The following is a 14,822-nucleotide window of genomic DNA, read 5'->3' as shown; positions in this document are numbered from 1 at the left end:
TATACAACGTAGATGAGTACGATTTATAGGAGCACGAAGTGTTTGAAAAGAATAAAAAATTTACAAAAACAGCTCTACTGACCGCACCCACTCCGCTGGACGGTCAATACGCACTAAAACAAAGACCTGCGACGAACAGGTTTTTAACATTCTAGCGAACGATCGCTTCGGATCAACTGACAGTTCTGCGGCAAGTGTCAACCGCAAGAAGCAAATGTTGCTTCGTTCTAGTAACCCTGTGGAAAAGTGAACCACTGCCAAGGTGGTTACAGCACGGTGGGTTTTAAAAATTTAAAAGGCTTGATCGTAGGCTGTTTAAAACGTTTTTTTAGATTAAATGGTCGCGGCTCTGTAGTAGAATTTCGTATGATATGCACATGTTCAAGCCTCTAATCGATATCTCTTACTTTTACAGCGAAAAAAATTATGAGAAGCAATTCTTGCGCGATTTTATATACGTCGCTGCCGGGTCGCCTGGGGCACGCTTGGCCTCCTGGCTCCAGCCCGAATCGCGACTGGATCCCAGCCGGTGTGAGATAAAAATAATTTCTCCCCAAGCGCCACCCCTGCGAGCAGGATGGCCATCGCACTTCCGGCTGGAGACGCGGGACCAGTACGGGGAGGAGATTTTCGTTCCCGGAATAAAGGTAAGCCATTTTCACGGCCATAGCGATGCATCGGTGCCGACATGAAATACCATAATGCATAATATGAGAAGCATGTGTAGTTGGAATTTTCTTTTTTAACTCTTGAATTTCTTCTTCCCCCGTGAGCTAGATCGAAGTAAAAGCATCACTCCGCCGCGACACATCAGTTAACGCAATTACGCCAAAAGTGTCGCCCGGAACACCGACCGCTGCGCCACCCTCCGTCCCGTACGAACCAACGTACAAAGAGAAGGAAAAGAGCTGCCTGCAGGCAATCAGCGCCATGCGCCCGTATCATGGGTACTCGTTCGAGGAGCTGCGCCTGTACGCGTCCAACATGAGCAGCACCAGCACGTCGACGACGGCGACGACGGAAATTTTAACCGCGAACGATCTGGGTAAAAATAAGTACGGCTTCGTCTGGACGCCGATGGTGGCCGGCGCGTACGAGCTGACGCTGCAGATCGACGGCGTGCCGGTGGTGGTGGAAGACGAGGAGGAAATCTACCGTCTCGAGGTGATCGACGCGGGCGGTGCCGGTGGAGCCGGTGGAGCTGGTGGGGGTGGTGGTGGTGGTGCGGGCGGAAGTGGTGCGTCCGGTGTGGTGTCGAAGGCGCACTGCGGCGAGAAGGGAGCGCCGGGGAGTGGACAGGGGCTAAAGAAAGTCCATCCACCGACGAAGCTGCGGAAGTTCCTAGCGAAGAACTCGGCTGGGTTGCGCGTGCGGCTGCATCCGACGCTCCAATCGGAGCAGATTGGAATTGTCCGACCCAATGGTATTGTCGCTTATGGTGACGAGGTAAGTGAATTGTTGAATGATTATTGTTAAATATTTTTGAATTAAAGTTAACGGGTAACATCGGCATTGATGGGAAAAATACCTAAAAGCAATTGGATTGGATGTAAAATTACGAAAGGGTAACATTGTTTAATGAGGACTGTCGAAAGTCTGTTCGGTGGATGATCCTCAACCTGTTAAAAAATTAGTAAAAAAGACCAAATTCGCACGTGGTAACGAAGTTTATAAAAACGCTGAGATATACTTTATTTTATAGAAATAATAATAATTTTATCCATTGTTTTGTGGAAAATAATGCCACAGATAGTACCTTTGAATAAACATGTTTTTCTAAGTCCATAGTCGTTTTCTTAATTGAAGAGTAAAGATCGCGGAATGATCACGGATAATCGTGGAGGCTCTGTGTCTAGTTTTGATTATGGATCGTAGGGTTTGTTCTCCCACTTAACTTAGAGAATGAATAACAAAAACAAAACCTTTTCTAAAAAATAAAAACTGGTTCTGATGCATCATTATGCAAAGACGAAATATATTAAACTCATTGTTACCTTTCCATGCAGCTTGAGAACGACGACGGTGTCTGGGTGCGTCTGACGGCGGAATCGATCCGCGAGCACTGCCCAGCATCCTGGTTCCCGGTGGAGGCTTGGTGTCTGCAGTACAACCAGCACCTCGGCAAGACGCTGCTGCACCCCATCGTGGACACCTGCTCGACGAAGGTGCTGCTGGAGCACACGGCCGCCAAGGAGGAACCGTCGGTGGCGGCTACGGACGCGGCGGACGACATCGAGGCGGAGGACGACTGCGAGGGCGAAGGTGAGGAAAATGAGAACACCATAAATTACGGTGAGTTTCGAAAGGCCGCTACAGCCGCTCTTTCCGAGGTAGTCGGCGGGGGCGCGAAGGCACTGCAAAAGTGGTTCCACCGTACCGGCACCGACGGTGCGCTGCTGGAGGACCAGGTGCAATCGAAACCGGGCCCATTTCAGGCCCCAACGAGCCTTCCCGCGTTGCAGCACCAGCATCAACAACAACAACAGCAGCAGCAACCATCAACCCAACAACAGCAGCAACAGCAACAGTCATCACCACAACAGCAGCAAGAATTGCAACAGCCATCCGGTCAACAACATCTCCCCAAGCGGGCCCTTTCACCGTCGGTGGCCGAAGCACTGCGAGCCGTGTTCGCCGCCTTCCTCTGGCATGAGGGGCTCGTGCACGATGCGATGGCTTGCGCGTCGTTCCTGAAGTTCCATCCGACCATCTCGAAGACGGCTGGCATCGGGCTCGGCAATGGCGGAGGCGTCGGCGTCGGTTCGGCGGTGGGTATCGGTGGGCAGCTGCCCGATCAGCTGGCCATGCCGACGGTGCTGACCCGCGAGCAGAAGGTCCTGCAGCGACATTCGGTGGAGTTCTCGAACGCCACACTGGACGCCCTGGAACGCAGCGGCAATCGGTGCATTATCAATCGGCGCCATCGGGGTATCGGAGGTGGGTTTGCCGCGGGTATTGACGCCGGTGGCTCACCGTCGTCGGCGTCGGGCGGAATGAATGCCGTTCCGCCGGTGGCGTTGCGTTGCCTGGTGCACCTTTGGGATCAGCTTGGCTCCAACTTTGTACAGCTGGTGGAAACCAACTCGAACGACAAGCGCAACGACGATGGACACGGGGTGAAGGATCCACTGGGAGCTACGCCGGCCGGTCAGAGTTCGGGAGGATCAACCGGAACTGCAAGCGGACCGCAGCTGGTTGCCAGCAAGAGTGGGCTGGCGTTGGCACCGACCAACAACGCTGTTGCCGGCGGACCAACCTCAGGCCCTCAGGGCTCATCGACCGCGCCGTCCGCCAACGGAGTCGCCGATGGAAGCTACTGTGAGCTGTGCCGGACCGTGCTTCACTCGATACCCGTCACCTACCACATGCGTCTGGCTCATCCGGGCTGCGGGCGTCCGGCCGGTGGTCAGGGCTACAACTCGAACGGGGTCTACTGTGAGGGTTGGGCGGGCGATTGTGGTGATGGTGGTCACGGTGTGTCCAGCTGGTACCTGCTGTGCGAGGCATGCCGTAAGCGATACGAAGGAACCACACCCGTGCCGCTGCCGGTGTCACAGTCGGCCCTGGCCAGTGCAGCCGATCGCCGGGGCGAACCGCCACGTTCGACCCTCCCGTCGGAACTGTTCGCCATGATGAAGGAGAACGCTTTCTTCCTGCTCGACCTCGCACCGGTAGAGTCATCGGGCGGTAGCAGCGGGCCGTCCGGAGCTGATGGGTCGCTCACCGAGGTGACGGAGGCATCCGAGTGGCCCACTCCACCGGATCGTCCAGCCTGTCTGGGGACGTTCATCGAACCGGACACGGACCGGCAGCAGTCGGCTGCCCGGTTTCCCGGCGACGGTGCTACCGGATTCCCGCTATCGGGAGGCAAATTCCACCGTAGTGTTTCAATGGGACAAGGTGCGGGACCGTCGGTGGTTCTTAGGCGTCGACAGCGTCGGGAAGATGAACGATCCGACGCTAACCTGCTCAATCATCCATCGGAGAACCTACGTCGGTTGGTTCCGCTTGAGGTTGGCATGCAGCATGCAACACTGGGGGATCCCGTTGTCCCTTCTGCCGTCGGTGCTTCCGGTGGTCTTCTCGGTCGTCCCGCGATGGTATTCATCCTGGAGCGTCATAGCTTGGATCGCCTGCGCCGCCTACTTATCCGCCAGTTGCGCCGCTCACTCTGTCACCGATATAGTCTTCAGGCGTTCAACTGGCTGCTCCGACAGCTAACGGAACCGATCGGCCTGCACGATGTCATGTGGTGGTTCGTTTCGGCACTGACCGCCAGCGACGCAGGGGACGTCGATCCTTCCGATACCGAGTCCGAGCTGGGCCTGGAACATCCCGCCAGCTCGTGCGAGGGACATCTCGGCCGTGGCATCTCTCGAGCCCTCCATGCCCTCCTGTCTACGGTGTCCGAGTTGACGCTACACTTTCCACTCGGCTCACCACTGCAGCGCATCGCGGTCCAGTGTTTCGGGCTACGTTTTGTCCCCTCGGACCACCAGTTCCTGCACCGGGTGAACGTGTTTGGCAACATTTCGCGCATCCTGTCCAAGTCGGAGGAGGAAGAAGAACGTGCTCTCGAGTCGCAGACGTCCCGTGCCCGTGCCGCCGATCTGCTACTGGGCGTGGAGGAGACCGCCATCGAGGTGACACTATTTCAGGACATTACTGATATGTACGAGGTAAGGCTCGCGAGCGGAGGGCAGGTCCACTTCAATCCACCCTGGTTAACTCTTTTTTTGGCCGGCGTTTAGCTCACCGTTTCGTCGAGGCCAGCCCTTGCACCGGCCCTGCTGGACAACTCGACGGAAACCTTCTGGGAGAGTGACGAGGAAGATCGGGGCAAACCGAAAACGATTGAGCTATCGTTGGGGGGTCGCGCTGGACCTTCAGCAGCGGGCCCTGCCTCTTGTCAGCTGGCGTTAATTGCAATCCACGTCGACAACAGCCGCGATGTCGCTGTAAGTATTTAATTCGAAAGTCATCGTACGGCTTTAGGTTTTTTTTATTAAACCGATCGAGTTATCAGCTTGGCACTGGTGCAGTTCTTCTTACTTGGACTGACGATGCTCCACGGTTCTCGGGTTCCAAACTGGTCCAATTCCATATCCTAGCTTCGTCTTCGTTTACGCCATCTTTTCTCCTCAATTGAATCCTACTATACCTCCTTTGTCCTTCGGGAAAACCTGAAAGAACTTTACCGGATGGGTCTTCCGATAGCGGTCGCATTAGCAAGAACATCTCCGGAGGACCTAGCGAGTCTAACTCCAAATACTCCTGAACATCGCCCTTTCGAACACAGCTTAGATAGTTTGTTTCAATCACGGACAAAATCACGGAGGCATTTTTCAACCCTGGGACAATGACTATAGTCCCAGCTCCAACCTGAGTAAAAGATTTTTTTTGGACTGTACTATATCCGGTTGGCTTCCAGGAACCTAAGCGCGAATTTCCTCTTCGCGAAGTTGTAGATGGCATTGCACCTTTTACGCAAAAGGTAATTTTAGACAACTTCCAAAATGAGTTCGCCTACTTGTATGGTAGGCTTTTGTAATTCTTGGAAATGGTTTTTTACTCGTTTATTTGCAGACCGCCGGTTATTCGCCGGTACGAATGTTTAATAAATCTTGTTATATTATCAAATTGAGGAATGTGATGTTTTATGAGTTTTCAAATTTAATATACATCTTCTCCTAGTGTAAAGTAACGTCCCTACTGTTGTACGGAGGTTTGCATATCAATAATGCCAACGGCACTGGGGAACTGTCCCTGTTGCGTACGATAGAGATAGATCCGGCTGCGTGCGCTTGGCAGACCATTCCCGTGTCGCCCGGACAAGGCAACACTGCCAGTGGTAATTCCGGCGCCTCCAGCGGCCACTATCGGCTGGAAATTCGAGGTCCCGATGCGACGCTGCGCATTCGGCAGGTGAAGCTGTACGGAACGCGGGCCAGCAACCTTACCACGTCGGAAGTACCACCACAGCCATCGCTACCGACCCCACGCCAAGTCCAATCACGGCTCTGCGAACAGGAAACTCTTCGTGTATTCCGGCTCCTCACTGGGCAGGTGTTTGGGAAGCTGCTGGAAGAGACGTCCACCCACCGGGACTCGTCAGTTGGTGGCAATGGCGCTGGTGAGCGAATGGTGAACGGCAGTGGCAGTAGCACCGGGGAAGCCGCTGGCACGGAACTATCCCCGTTGCCCTCGTTGTCAGAATCGATACACGATCTTCGGGAGCACGCGGTCGGAATATTGTTCAGCCGGCGGAAGCTAAGCCATCTGCAGAAGCAAATCATCGTGCACGTGGTGCAGGCGATCGAACGCGAGACGGTCAAATCCCGAGACGCCTGGGAAGCGACACTCAACGGGGACACTAGCACGGCGACGATCTACAACGATGCGTACTGCTTCGAAATGCTTAGTATGGTGAGTTGACTTATTTTAGGTTAGGTGCTCGGTTTTTGTAAAATTTCCTTTCTTTTGCTAGGTCCTGGCCTTATCTGGAAGTTCCGTCGGTCGTACTTATCTTTCCCAGCAGCATCATCTGCTGAAGGATCTCTTATCGCTGGCGCACACCGGAAGTGATCGAGTTCAGCGGCAGGTTACGGCACTTATTCGACGTATCCTTCCGGAACTTCCCTCTGAATCGACCGGACAGCCGCAGGCGAATGGTTCCGTCGAAAACGCCCCTTCCAGCCAGACCGATTGTGAGGCCCTGCTGGACGTGCTGCTAGCGCTTATTGCCAAGTCCCTGCAAGTGCAACTGAAGGTGAAAAATGGTGCCTCCAATGGGCAACAGCAGCACAATCAGGTGGCACAAAATATCCCCCCATCGCTCGCTACCACCGGCGTCAGCTTGGCCAGCGTTACACCCGCCTCAGGGCAAACGCTCTCCTCGGGGACGGGCATCGGTCGACATCAAAGGTACCGCTGGTACCTGCGGGGATCGATTGCGGCGAAGCAGGCCGAAAGCATCATCGCCCTGGTGCGCGATATGGCCAGCGGGAAGCTTTCGGAGCGCTGGGCAACGGCAAGCCGGGCAGCGGTGGCCAGCTGTCTGCTCACGGTGACGCAACTCGAGGAGGAATACCGGCGCAGTGCGGACGCTTGCATCCGTACGGCCACGCTGTGGCTTGCCCTGGCGGCCCTGTGCGTTATCGATCGCGAACAAATTGAACGGTAGGACACATCTGGCTTGCTCTTAACCCATTCCCGCTGACCTAACCTAAGGATTCATTTATTATCTTTTTTTTATCGTCCGTTCACTTGCAGACTCTCCAGCAATCAGTGGCACCGGCAGTCGGAATCTAATCGACCGCTCTGCAGCAACCACGACGATGAGGTAACGTTCGCGGTCTTGAACTGTGCGCTCTGTGGATCGCTTTGTGCCGACTGCGATCGAGTGTTGCACTTGAACCGGCGCACCAGAAGTCACCACCGCACGGTAAGTGGAGTGTTTATCCAACGGATTATGAACAGTTTACCACCGAAATGTGAAACGATAAACATTTGAACTCCGGCTGACCGACTCTACGTACGCCGAATGTACTGTCGACGCTGAATAGGATGGAAAACAACTTTTGTAATATTAATAGAGTTTTTGTGCGGGAAAAAATTACAATGATTAATTTTGATGCACCTCTTTATCAGTCTGGAAGGAAAAAGAGATCGGGTCAGAAATGGTTTTATCTTTTATATTTTCCGAAGAAAAAATATTAAACCAGAATCACATGTTCAAAAAATATTTTTATATTTTTACGATGCAAAATGACGCCATTCTCTTAAATCGAAAAATGACGCCATAAATTGACCTCGAAGAACGAAAGTAACGCTAATTTTCATCAGAACTGATAGTAATCTTGCATAACGCATCAAACTGTTCGCGTTTGGAATAATGGAATAAACCACAGAACGGAAGCAAACTATGAAAAATTTAAAAATCTACAACTTTAAGGTCAATTTATGGCATCATTCATCGCCTTAAAAGTATGAAAGTGTTATTTAAGGGATTCTTCCGTCCTGATCTTTTTTTTATTTACACCGAGCTAGCGGTATGATGGAGAAGTGTATCGGAATGCTAAAAACGTCGAAGATAGTCAACAAATATAATAAAATACAATATACAAATATACTAATTTCGTCTGTGCAGGTTTGCAAGGAAGAACAGGACGCCATCCGGGTGGAGCTGCACGAGAGCTGCGGCCGTGCGAAGTTGTACTGGCTGTGGGCTGTGGTGGACTCGCGCACGCTCAAAGGCATGCTGGAGTTCCGCGGGCACGACCCTAGCGCCAGCTGCAGCGCCGTGCCGGTAACGGCCACCGGCGTTGGCGTGTGCCGTTTCTGTGGCGCTACGGGAAGCAGCGGGCTGCTCGCACTCGGCAACATCTGTCCGGACGCCCAGTGTCAGGAGTACGGCGCCGTGTCTTGCACGAAGGTACACGCGCGCTGCGGGCACGCCTGTGGCGGTATCCTCAACGAGGGCCAGTGTCTCCCGTGCCTGGTGCCAAACTGCCAGGCCGAGGGCGAACCGAACCACTGCGGGCCCGGCGTGCCCCGCCTGACGCAGGACGGCGAGGACATGTGCATGATCTGCTTCACGGAAACGCTCGGTACGGCACCGTCGGTACAGCTGCGCTGCGGCCACGTTTTCCACTACCACTGCTGCAAGACGGTACTGATGCGCCGCTGGAACGGTCCGCGCATCAGCTTCGGCTTCGCGCAGTGTCCTATATGCAAGGTGGACATCGAACATCCTTCACTCGAACCATTCCTGGCACCGATAGTCGCTTTACGGCAGGACGTTAAGCGGAAGGCACTTATGAGGTACGATATCAGTATTAGTTTTCCTAATGAAAGAACAATTTTCCTAACTTTTGGTTGTTAATATTATAGACTAGAATACGAAGGACTGGCAAAAGCGGTTACGGCGGACGGAACCGATCCGACTCGGTACGCCATGGAGCGCTATGCGTATTACGTTTGCAGTCAGTGCACAAAAGTGAGTCTCATCATAGCATCCCATGACCCATGGTGACCATATTTAATTTCGCCTTTCTTTTTCACAAAACACAGGCCTACTACGGTGGAGAAGCCCGTTGCGATGCGGAGCTCGGGGAAAACTTCAACCCGCAGGAGCTGGTGTGCGGTGGATGTAGCGACGTCTCCAAGGCAAAGATGTGCCCGAAGCACGGCATGGACTTCCTCGAGTACAAGTGTCGCTACTGCTGCTCGGTGGCGGTATTTTTCTGCTTCGGAACGACGCACTTCTGCGACACCTGCCACGACGATTTCCAGCGGCTAACGAATCTACCGAAGGGCAAGCTACCGCGCTGCCCGGCCGGCCCAAAGGCCACCCAGCTTACGGGCGAGGAGTGTCCGCTGCACGTGGTACATCCACCAACCGGGGAAGAGTTTGCGCTCGGTTGCGGTATCTGCCGCAATGCGCAAACATTCTAGAACCGTTGACAAGTGTAGAGTGAATGTCCTTTTCCATACTTTGATATATGATAATGCCTTGCAATAGTGAAGTAGTCTACAGAAGAAGAAAAAAAAACATGTAACGCCGTTTTGTACGCTAGATACTGCTGCACCACCAACTGGTATTCTCCGATCTTCCAACACATTAGTAACAGTATTTATCCATCAATTTGATACGCAAGCCAATGCTGAAGCTGACTCTGATTGTGAAGGTAGAACTTAATTAATAACTATCTCAATAAATTATCTTTGCTAGTCAATTGTGCAATGCTGATATATTTCGTGTTTTGTCTTTAAATTATTTGGAAAATGTTTAAAACAAAAAACAAAAAAAATGCTTTTAAACACTGGACCGTAAAAATAAGTTTCAATGTACTTGTTGATGCAATTTTGATCCATTTTGCTGAACCAACTTTTTTGCATTTTTTTCTTTTTTAAAGATTTTTAGTATGCATGCACATGGATTTATTCACCAAATGTTATTGCGATTTTAAATAAGTCTCTCATAATCCCTATGCCATCGCTATTTTTATCTTCCTCAAGTAATAGTAGTATGCATTTAATTTAGAATTTACTAAATCATTTTCCATTTTTCCGATGTTTTTTTTTGTTTTCGGAACAATAATTGTGAATAAAAAAGATAGTGATATACGGGTGAAACTATGGTACTTAAATGTTCAATCGCTTTTTGATTGAATTCTGTATTTTAAATTGTACATGTATGATTGCAGTAATACTATTTTGAGGCAAAATGTTTGCTATATTCGTACTGTTCCAGTTAAATGAAAGCGTTTCTCAATATTTATCCATTGACATCATTATTGGATTTAGTATTACTACGGTATACTGACTACAGGAATTCATTGGTTTTAATCAGTTGTATCACATTATGTCCAATTTTTACATACTCCTCTTAAGCGGCGCTTAACGATAAAGTCATTGGTAGGCGCTAGAGTTGATTAGTATTTCACTACACTACAAATAGTTTACAAACTAGCTAAAATACAGCTACACTTGGTACCGTGTGCGTCGTCCTCTGCCGACCGTAAAATCGTCGTGGCAAGTGTGTAAGAAGGTGTGGTCCCATCATCGCCCCCATTCCGCTAGTGGTTGTGATCGTGATCGTGATCATGATCCCCATCAGAACCGTGACCGTGATCGTGACCATGGCCGGCTAAAAGAAGTACACGGAAAGAAGAAAAGCCATCATTTAGCAAAATGTTTAATTCTTTAATACGAAGCAGTTCAAACAATAACTTAGTGGGACATGTGGGACACAAGAAGTGGATAAGTTATTTGACAAACGTTGACCCACCCAGCGTCAAATCTTGACTGATCCTGCTTATCTGCCGTGTTAATACTGATAATGCTTTTGCGGTAATTTCATAAGCTTATAAAATGGTACCCTAACGGCGCTTGGTAGTCTGCCTTTATGTACACGAAATCGGTCAGAAGGCAGATAGTCTTCCCCAATGGGCCCTATTAAGAAGCTGTTTTGCGGAGTTATCTTATCTACTTAATCCTGGTGCAATTTCGAAGGATATATCGCTGACGTTAACGGTTGTAACGGAAATAACGAAGCTCAGACAATGCCATGCATGATGATGATGACTATGATGGAGTGTAAAGGGTGACCCGCACGACTGCTACATTGTTTTAACGGCGCACGATAAGGGCTACACTAACGATCGTTAAAGTGTGATATGATACGAGAGCGGGTTGCGTTTGTTCCGAAAGCGGCCTGTTGTCATGCCCGATGCCCAATCGGGTGCATGGATCGATTGTTGTGCTTCCTCCTTGAGAGAATTTGAAAATTAGAGCACACATTCTTCAGACAATGTTATGTAGTATCGGTAAATAGGCTATAAACGAGGCTGGAACTTCAAGGTAACGGGCGATTTCCGATCCGTTATCGTCAGGCAGGTTTAGAAATTGTTGTCCCTCCGTTCAACGGTAAGATAATGAAGAATCCATAAATGATCTGATAAGATGCCGTTATTGACTACTTCAGTTTTATGTGGAACATAGATTGATGTTGGTAGAAAATTGAATTTTAAAAATATCGTTTGCGTATGTTTAAACATTCATTGCTGTTTGTTAAAGAAAAACGGTTCCCAAACAGCATAAATTTTGGTGTTACAGAATCGGTATACCATGGTAACGTGTACTCCAACAAGAAGCGTTGCCATGGTTGACCGATTTAAAAAAATCAATTTTGTCGAATAATGTTGTACAAGTAGGCTTGTTTTGGCTTTCAATTTAGACAAAAAAACTTATTTTACATATCAATTAATACACTTAAAAATATATTTTTAGGATCCACTCAATCACGGATTGCATAAGTGCACAAGCCACTCGAGCTTTCAAGTGCCGAGCAAACACTTCCTTGTATACTTTTTATACGTATTCAATCAAGATGCTTCGGTAACGGTTTTTGTTTTTTCATTCCTCGCGTCGTCGAGAACTATTCAAACAGCCACGATCCATCAATCAGCTGGCGCTGTAAAAGCCTTTTTAATTAGGCTTTAATTGTTCCGCCACAGAGGTTTGAACCAAAGGACAGGTTAATTTATCACGATTCTTCTCAGTGCAAGGTGTTGTTGGAATGGTGAATCAGTATCGCATCTCGGTGGGGTTTTTTCTTAAGGTTTCAGCTTACTAGTTCAAGTGTCGTCATCCGATCTGGTCATGTTTATGTTTCCTCCCAAATGGGGGAAATACCTGCGATGTTTACCCAAGTGTTTTTGGGCCTATAGTATGCGTTCGTTATCCATTCCACCAACTGTAGCTTAGGTGTAGCTCCAAGGTTTTGGAACAGTTTTAAACGAAATAAAAAATAATAAAAATTATAGGCATACAAAAGTTACTGACAACATGCCAGATGTAGACGTGAGTGCATTTTTAAAGTTTAAAATATATGTGCTGCTCACATACAACTACAGAACTGCATATGTTTTAAAGAATTTGTTATACAAGTTAAAATACATGTTGGGCATATATGAGCGAACAATAATACGTAATACGGATAGTTGTGAAACGGGAATATTATCCAATTTTTCTTACTCATTCGTTTTGGCAAATTGTAGTAAAATTAATTTCTACAAATAACTTGGATTCTGTAACTTCATCATACCATATTTACCAATGTTTCATTGAACTTGTTTGCGACCTATAGTTGTGAATTTAGACAAATCAATTAAGGAACATGATAGCAAACTCGAACAAAGTTTTACAATACATTGGTTTCATACAGAATTTGAAAAACATTTAGCATCGTTTGTAGTAGAGAAACAACACAAATGAGAGTCATGTACTATTTGTCTTTTTTCGGTGGGTTTAATTATAAGTATTATAAGTATTTTCTACCGTATGTAGAGTTATACACTTAAAAAGTCGCCTACAGGGGTTTTTTTTAAACATTATTTCTAGCTTTTTAATATAACAAGCCGTTTTCGGATAATTATGACCCGTGTACTGTTATGACCCATGATATGACCGTGTGGAAACATAGGAGGACTTTTGCTACACATACACACACACACACACATTGCAACACGCGATGCATTCTGGTGCGATGCTCCCTGCTACTCACTTGCAATCTTGATGCCCAGCAGTAGGCCGAAGCCAACCAGCACGGCAAAGAACTGCCACAAGCCGTGGGTGGCCGAGGTGGTAGGGTGATCATCATCAGCCCCGTTACCACTACCACCGCTGCCGTGGCTGTGGCCCGCATCCTTGGCTAGTATCTCGAAGAAGATGACGTAGATAAGGGTCCCACTGGCGAGCCCCTGCAGTATCACCGACACGACCTCAATCGTCTGGCTGGTGTCGTCGTTGACGGAACTGAGCGCAATGCCGATGCCGATGCCAATCGGGCTCACGACCGAGTAGACGAAGATGTACGCCACGGCGATGCGGAAGCGCACCGACGCCACCAGCAGCTCGAACGCGACGCAGAACGCGATGACAAACTTGTGCGAGGCCACCGCCCCGAACAGGAGCCACACGGCGGACGGGGAACGCTCCAGCCCGACGGCAAGGCCCTCGAACAGCTCGTGGATGGAGAGGGCCAGCACAATAAGCAACCCCCGGAGGGGCCCATTCACGTTGGCCGGTGCTGGTGGTGGTGTTGCGTTCGAGTTTGGCTGCGGAACCGCCGGTGTGCCGTCGATGTCCGTCACCGGATAGACGGCGGTTACGTTCCCCCCGATCGGGAGATGCGAATGACCATGCGAATGGTCGTGCTTGGCCGGCTCCACCATCATCGTTCCACCCTTTTCGTCGCTGGTGGTCTGCTTCCGTGCCCGAGCCCTTGCGTTGGCCGACCGTCGGTGCATCCAACAGTGCACCAGCTCCTCGGTGAGGTAGATCATAAAGAACCCGCTCGTAAGCAGGAACTCGCCGAGCGGGAACGGGAGGTCTTCCGGTGCGGGTAGCGCCCCTGTGGCCACCAATTCCTCGATCGAGTGGTTTATCTCCGGCAGGAGGTGAAGGAAGGTGGTGCTGAGTAGCGCACCGCCACCGAACGAAAGCAGCAGCCGGATGAGGAAGAGATGTGTGCCACCGGACGGTGAGGCCGGATTAAGGTTAAACCAGCGCACCAGCTTGAACGGGACCAGGCCACAGACCATGCTCACGCTGAACAGTACCACCATCGAGGTTACTTTGGCAACCGTCGGTGTGTCATCGTCCCCGTCGTCATGGATATCGTCGCCGCCATCTTGCCGCGAGTTGAGCGATAGCGTCGCATTCGCACCCTCCAACACCAGACTGGCCAGTGTCGTGGCGGACAGATCTGTCGGTAGAATTTGCATCTCGTCCGTGTTTGGTATTGCCTTCTATTGTGTCGTTGGCTTAACCTTTGCTCGTTCGCTTTGCACCGCCGGATCACACCTTCGACTGTTGTGCCTCCAAGATCCGCCCGTCACCGATCGGCCACGAGAGACGCTGCGTAGCAATGTTTTGTTGATCTTTTACTTTATCACCTAGTAACCTCAAAACCCTCCACCCGCTGGCCCCCCCTCTACTCGGTCGTCGTTGCTACCTTTCTCCGTCTATCTAGCGCTCTATCGAGGGTCGATCCTACACCGATCGATCACTCTCACTATTCTATCCCGTAGCACCTCCGTTAGCACCTTTAATATCTTTCACCTTGCCTCACCGCACGCGTCCACCTGCCAACATTATCGATCGTGCCACGGTTCACGTTTGGTACGGTAAAACTGAAACCGATACAAAAACCTAAACGCTCCCCGTGTCCACGTGCTGCAGACGGAGTATATGAACGCCACGATACACTCACGAACACACACACACACACGATCCCACTCGATGCTAACCGCCGA

At 50.1% G+C, this 14,822-nt stretch overlaps 2 protein-coding genes across 3 annotated transcripts in view; one reads left to right on the top strand and one right to left on the bottom strand.

The window, feature by feature from the left end:
- Nucleotides 1-9,456, top strand: part of LOC131266239 (E3 ubiquitin-protein ligase highwire) — a 27,990-nt gene extending 18,534 nt beyond the window's left edge. Inside the window, 13 exon segments of the mRNA XM_058268668.1 lie at nt 416-647; nt 778-1,180; nt 1,283-1,446; nt 2,007-2,408; nt 2,589-2,750; nt 2,799-4,679; nt 4,752-4,958; nt 5,695-6,426; nt 6,488-7,179; nt 7,273-7,444; nt 8,150-8,823; nt 8,893-8,998; nt 9,073-9,456. Coding sequence (XP_058124651.1) covers nt 416-647; nt 778-1,180; nt 1,283-1,446; nt 2,007-2,408; nt 2,589-2,750; nt 2,799-4,679; nt 4,752-4,958; nt 5,695-6,426; nt 6,488-7,179; nt 7,273-7,444; nt 8,150-8,823; nt 8,893-8,998; nt 9,073-9,456 — 6,211 coding nt within the window.
- Nucleotides 9,271-14,822, bottom strand: LOC131259661 (zinc transporter ZIP1-like). Of its 2 annotated transcripts, XR_009178129.1 has the most exons (3): nt 13,070-14,822; nt 10,499-10,651; nt 9,271-9,532 (listed from the first exon to the last, which is right to left on the bottom strand). XR_009178129.1 is itself a non-coding variant. In XM_058261204.1 (2 exons), the coding sequence occupies exons 1-2, from the start codon at nt 14,289-14,291 to the stop codon at nt 10,581-10,583; spliced, it is 1,293 nt and encodes a 430-aa protein (XP_058117187.1). In that variant the 5' UTR covers nt 14,292-14,822; the 3' UTR covers nt 10,102-10,580. The 2 variants fall into 2 exon arrangements, 1 of the variants encoding a protein (XP_058117187.1); XM_058261204.1 differs by lacking the exon at nt 9,271-9,532 and having other exon boundaries at nt 10,102-10,651.

Source organism: Anopheles coustani, chromosome 3 (assembly GCF_943734705.1).
Source record: "Anopheles coustani chromosome 3, idAnoCousDA_361_x.2, whole genome shotgun sequence".
Taxonomy (NCBI): domain Eukaryota; kingdom Metazoa; phylum Arthropoda; class Insecta; order Diptera; family Culicidae; genus Anopheles; species Anopheles coustani.
Note: the sequence above shows the minus strand (reverse complement) of the source record. Positions and strands in the feature narration are given on the sequence as shown.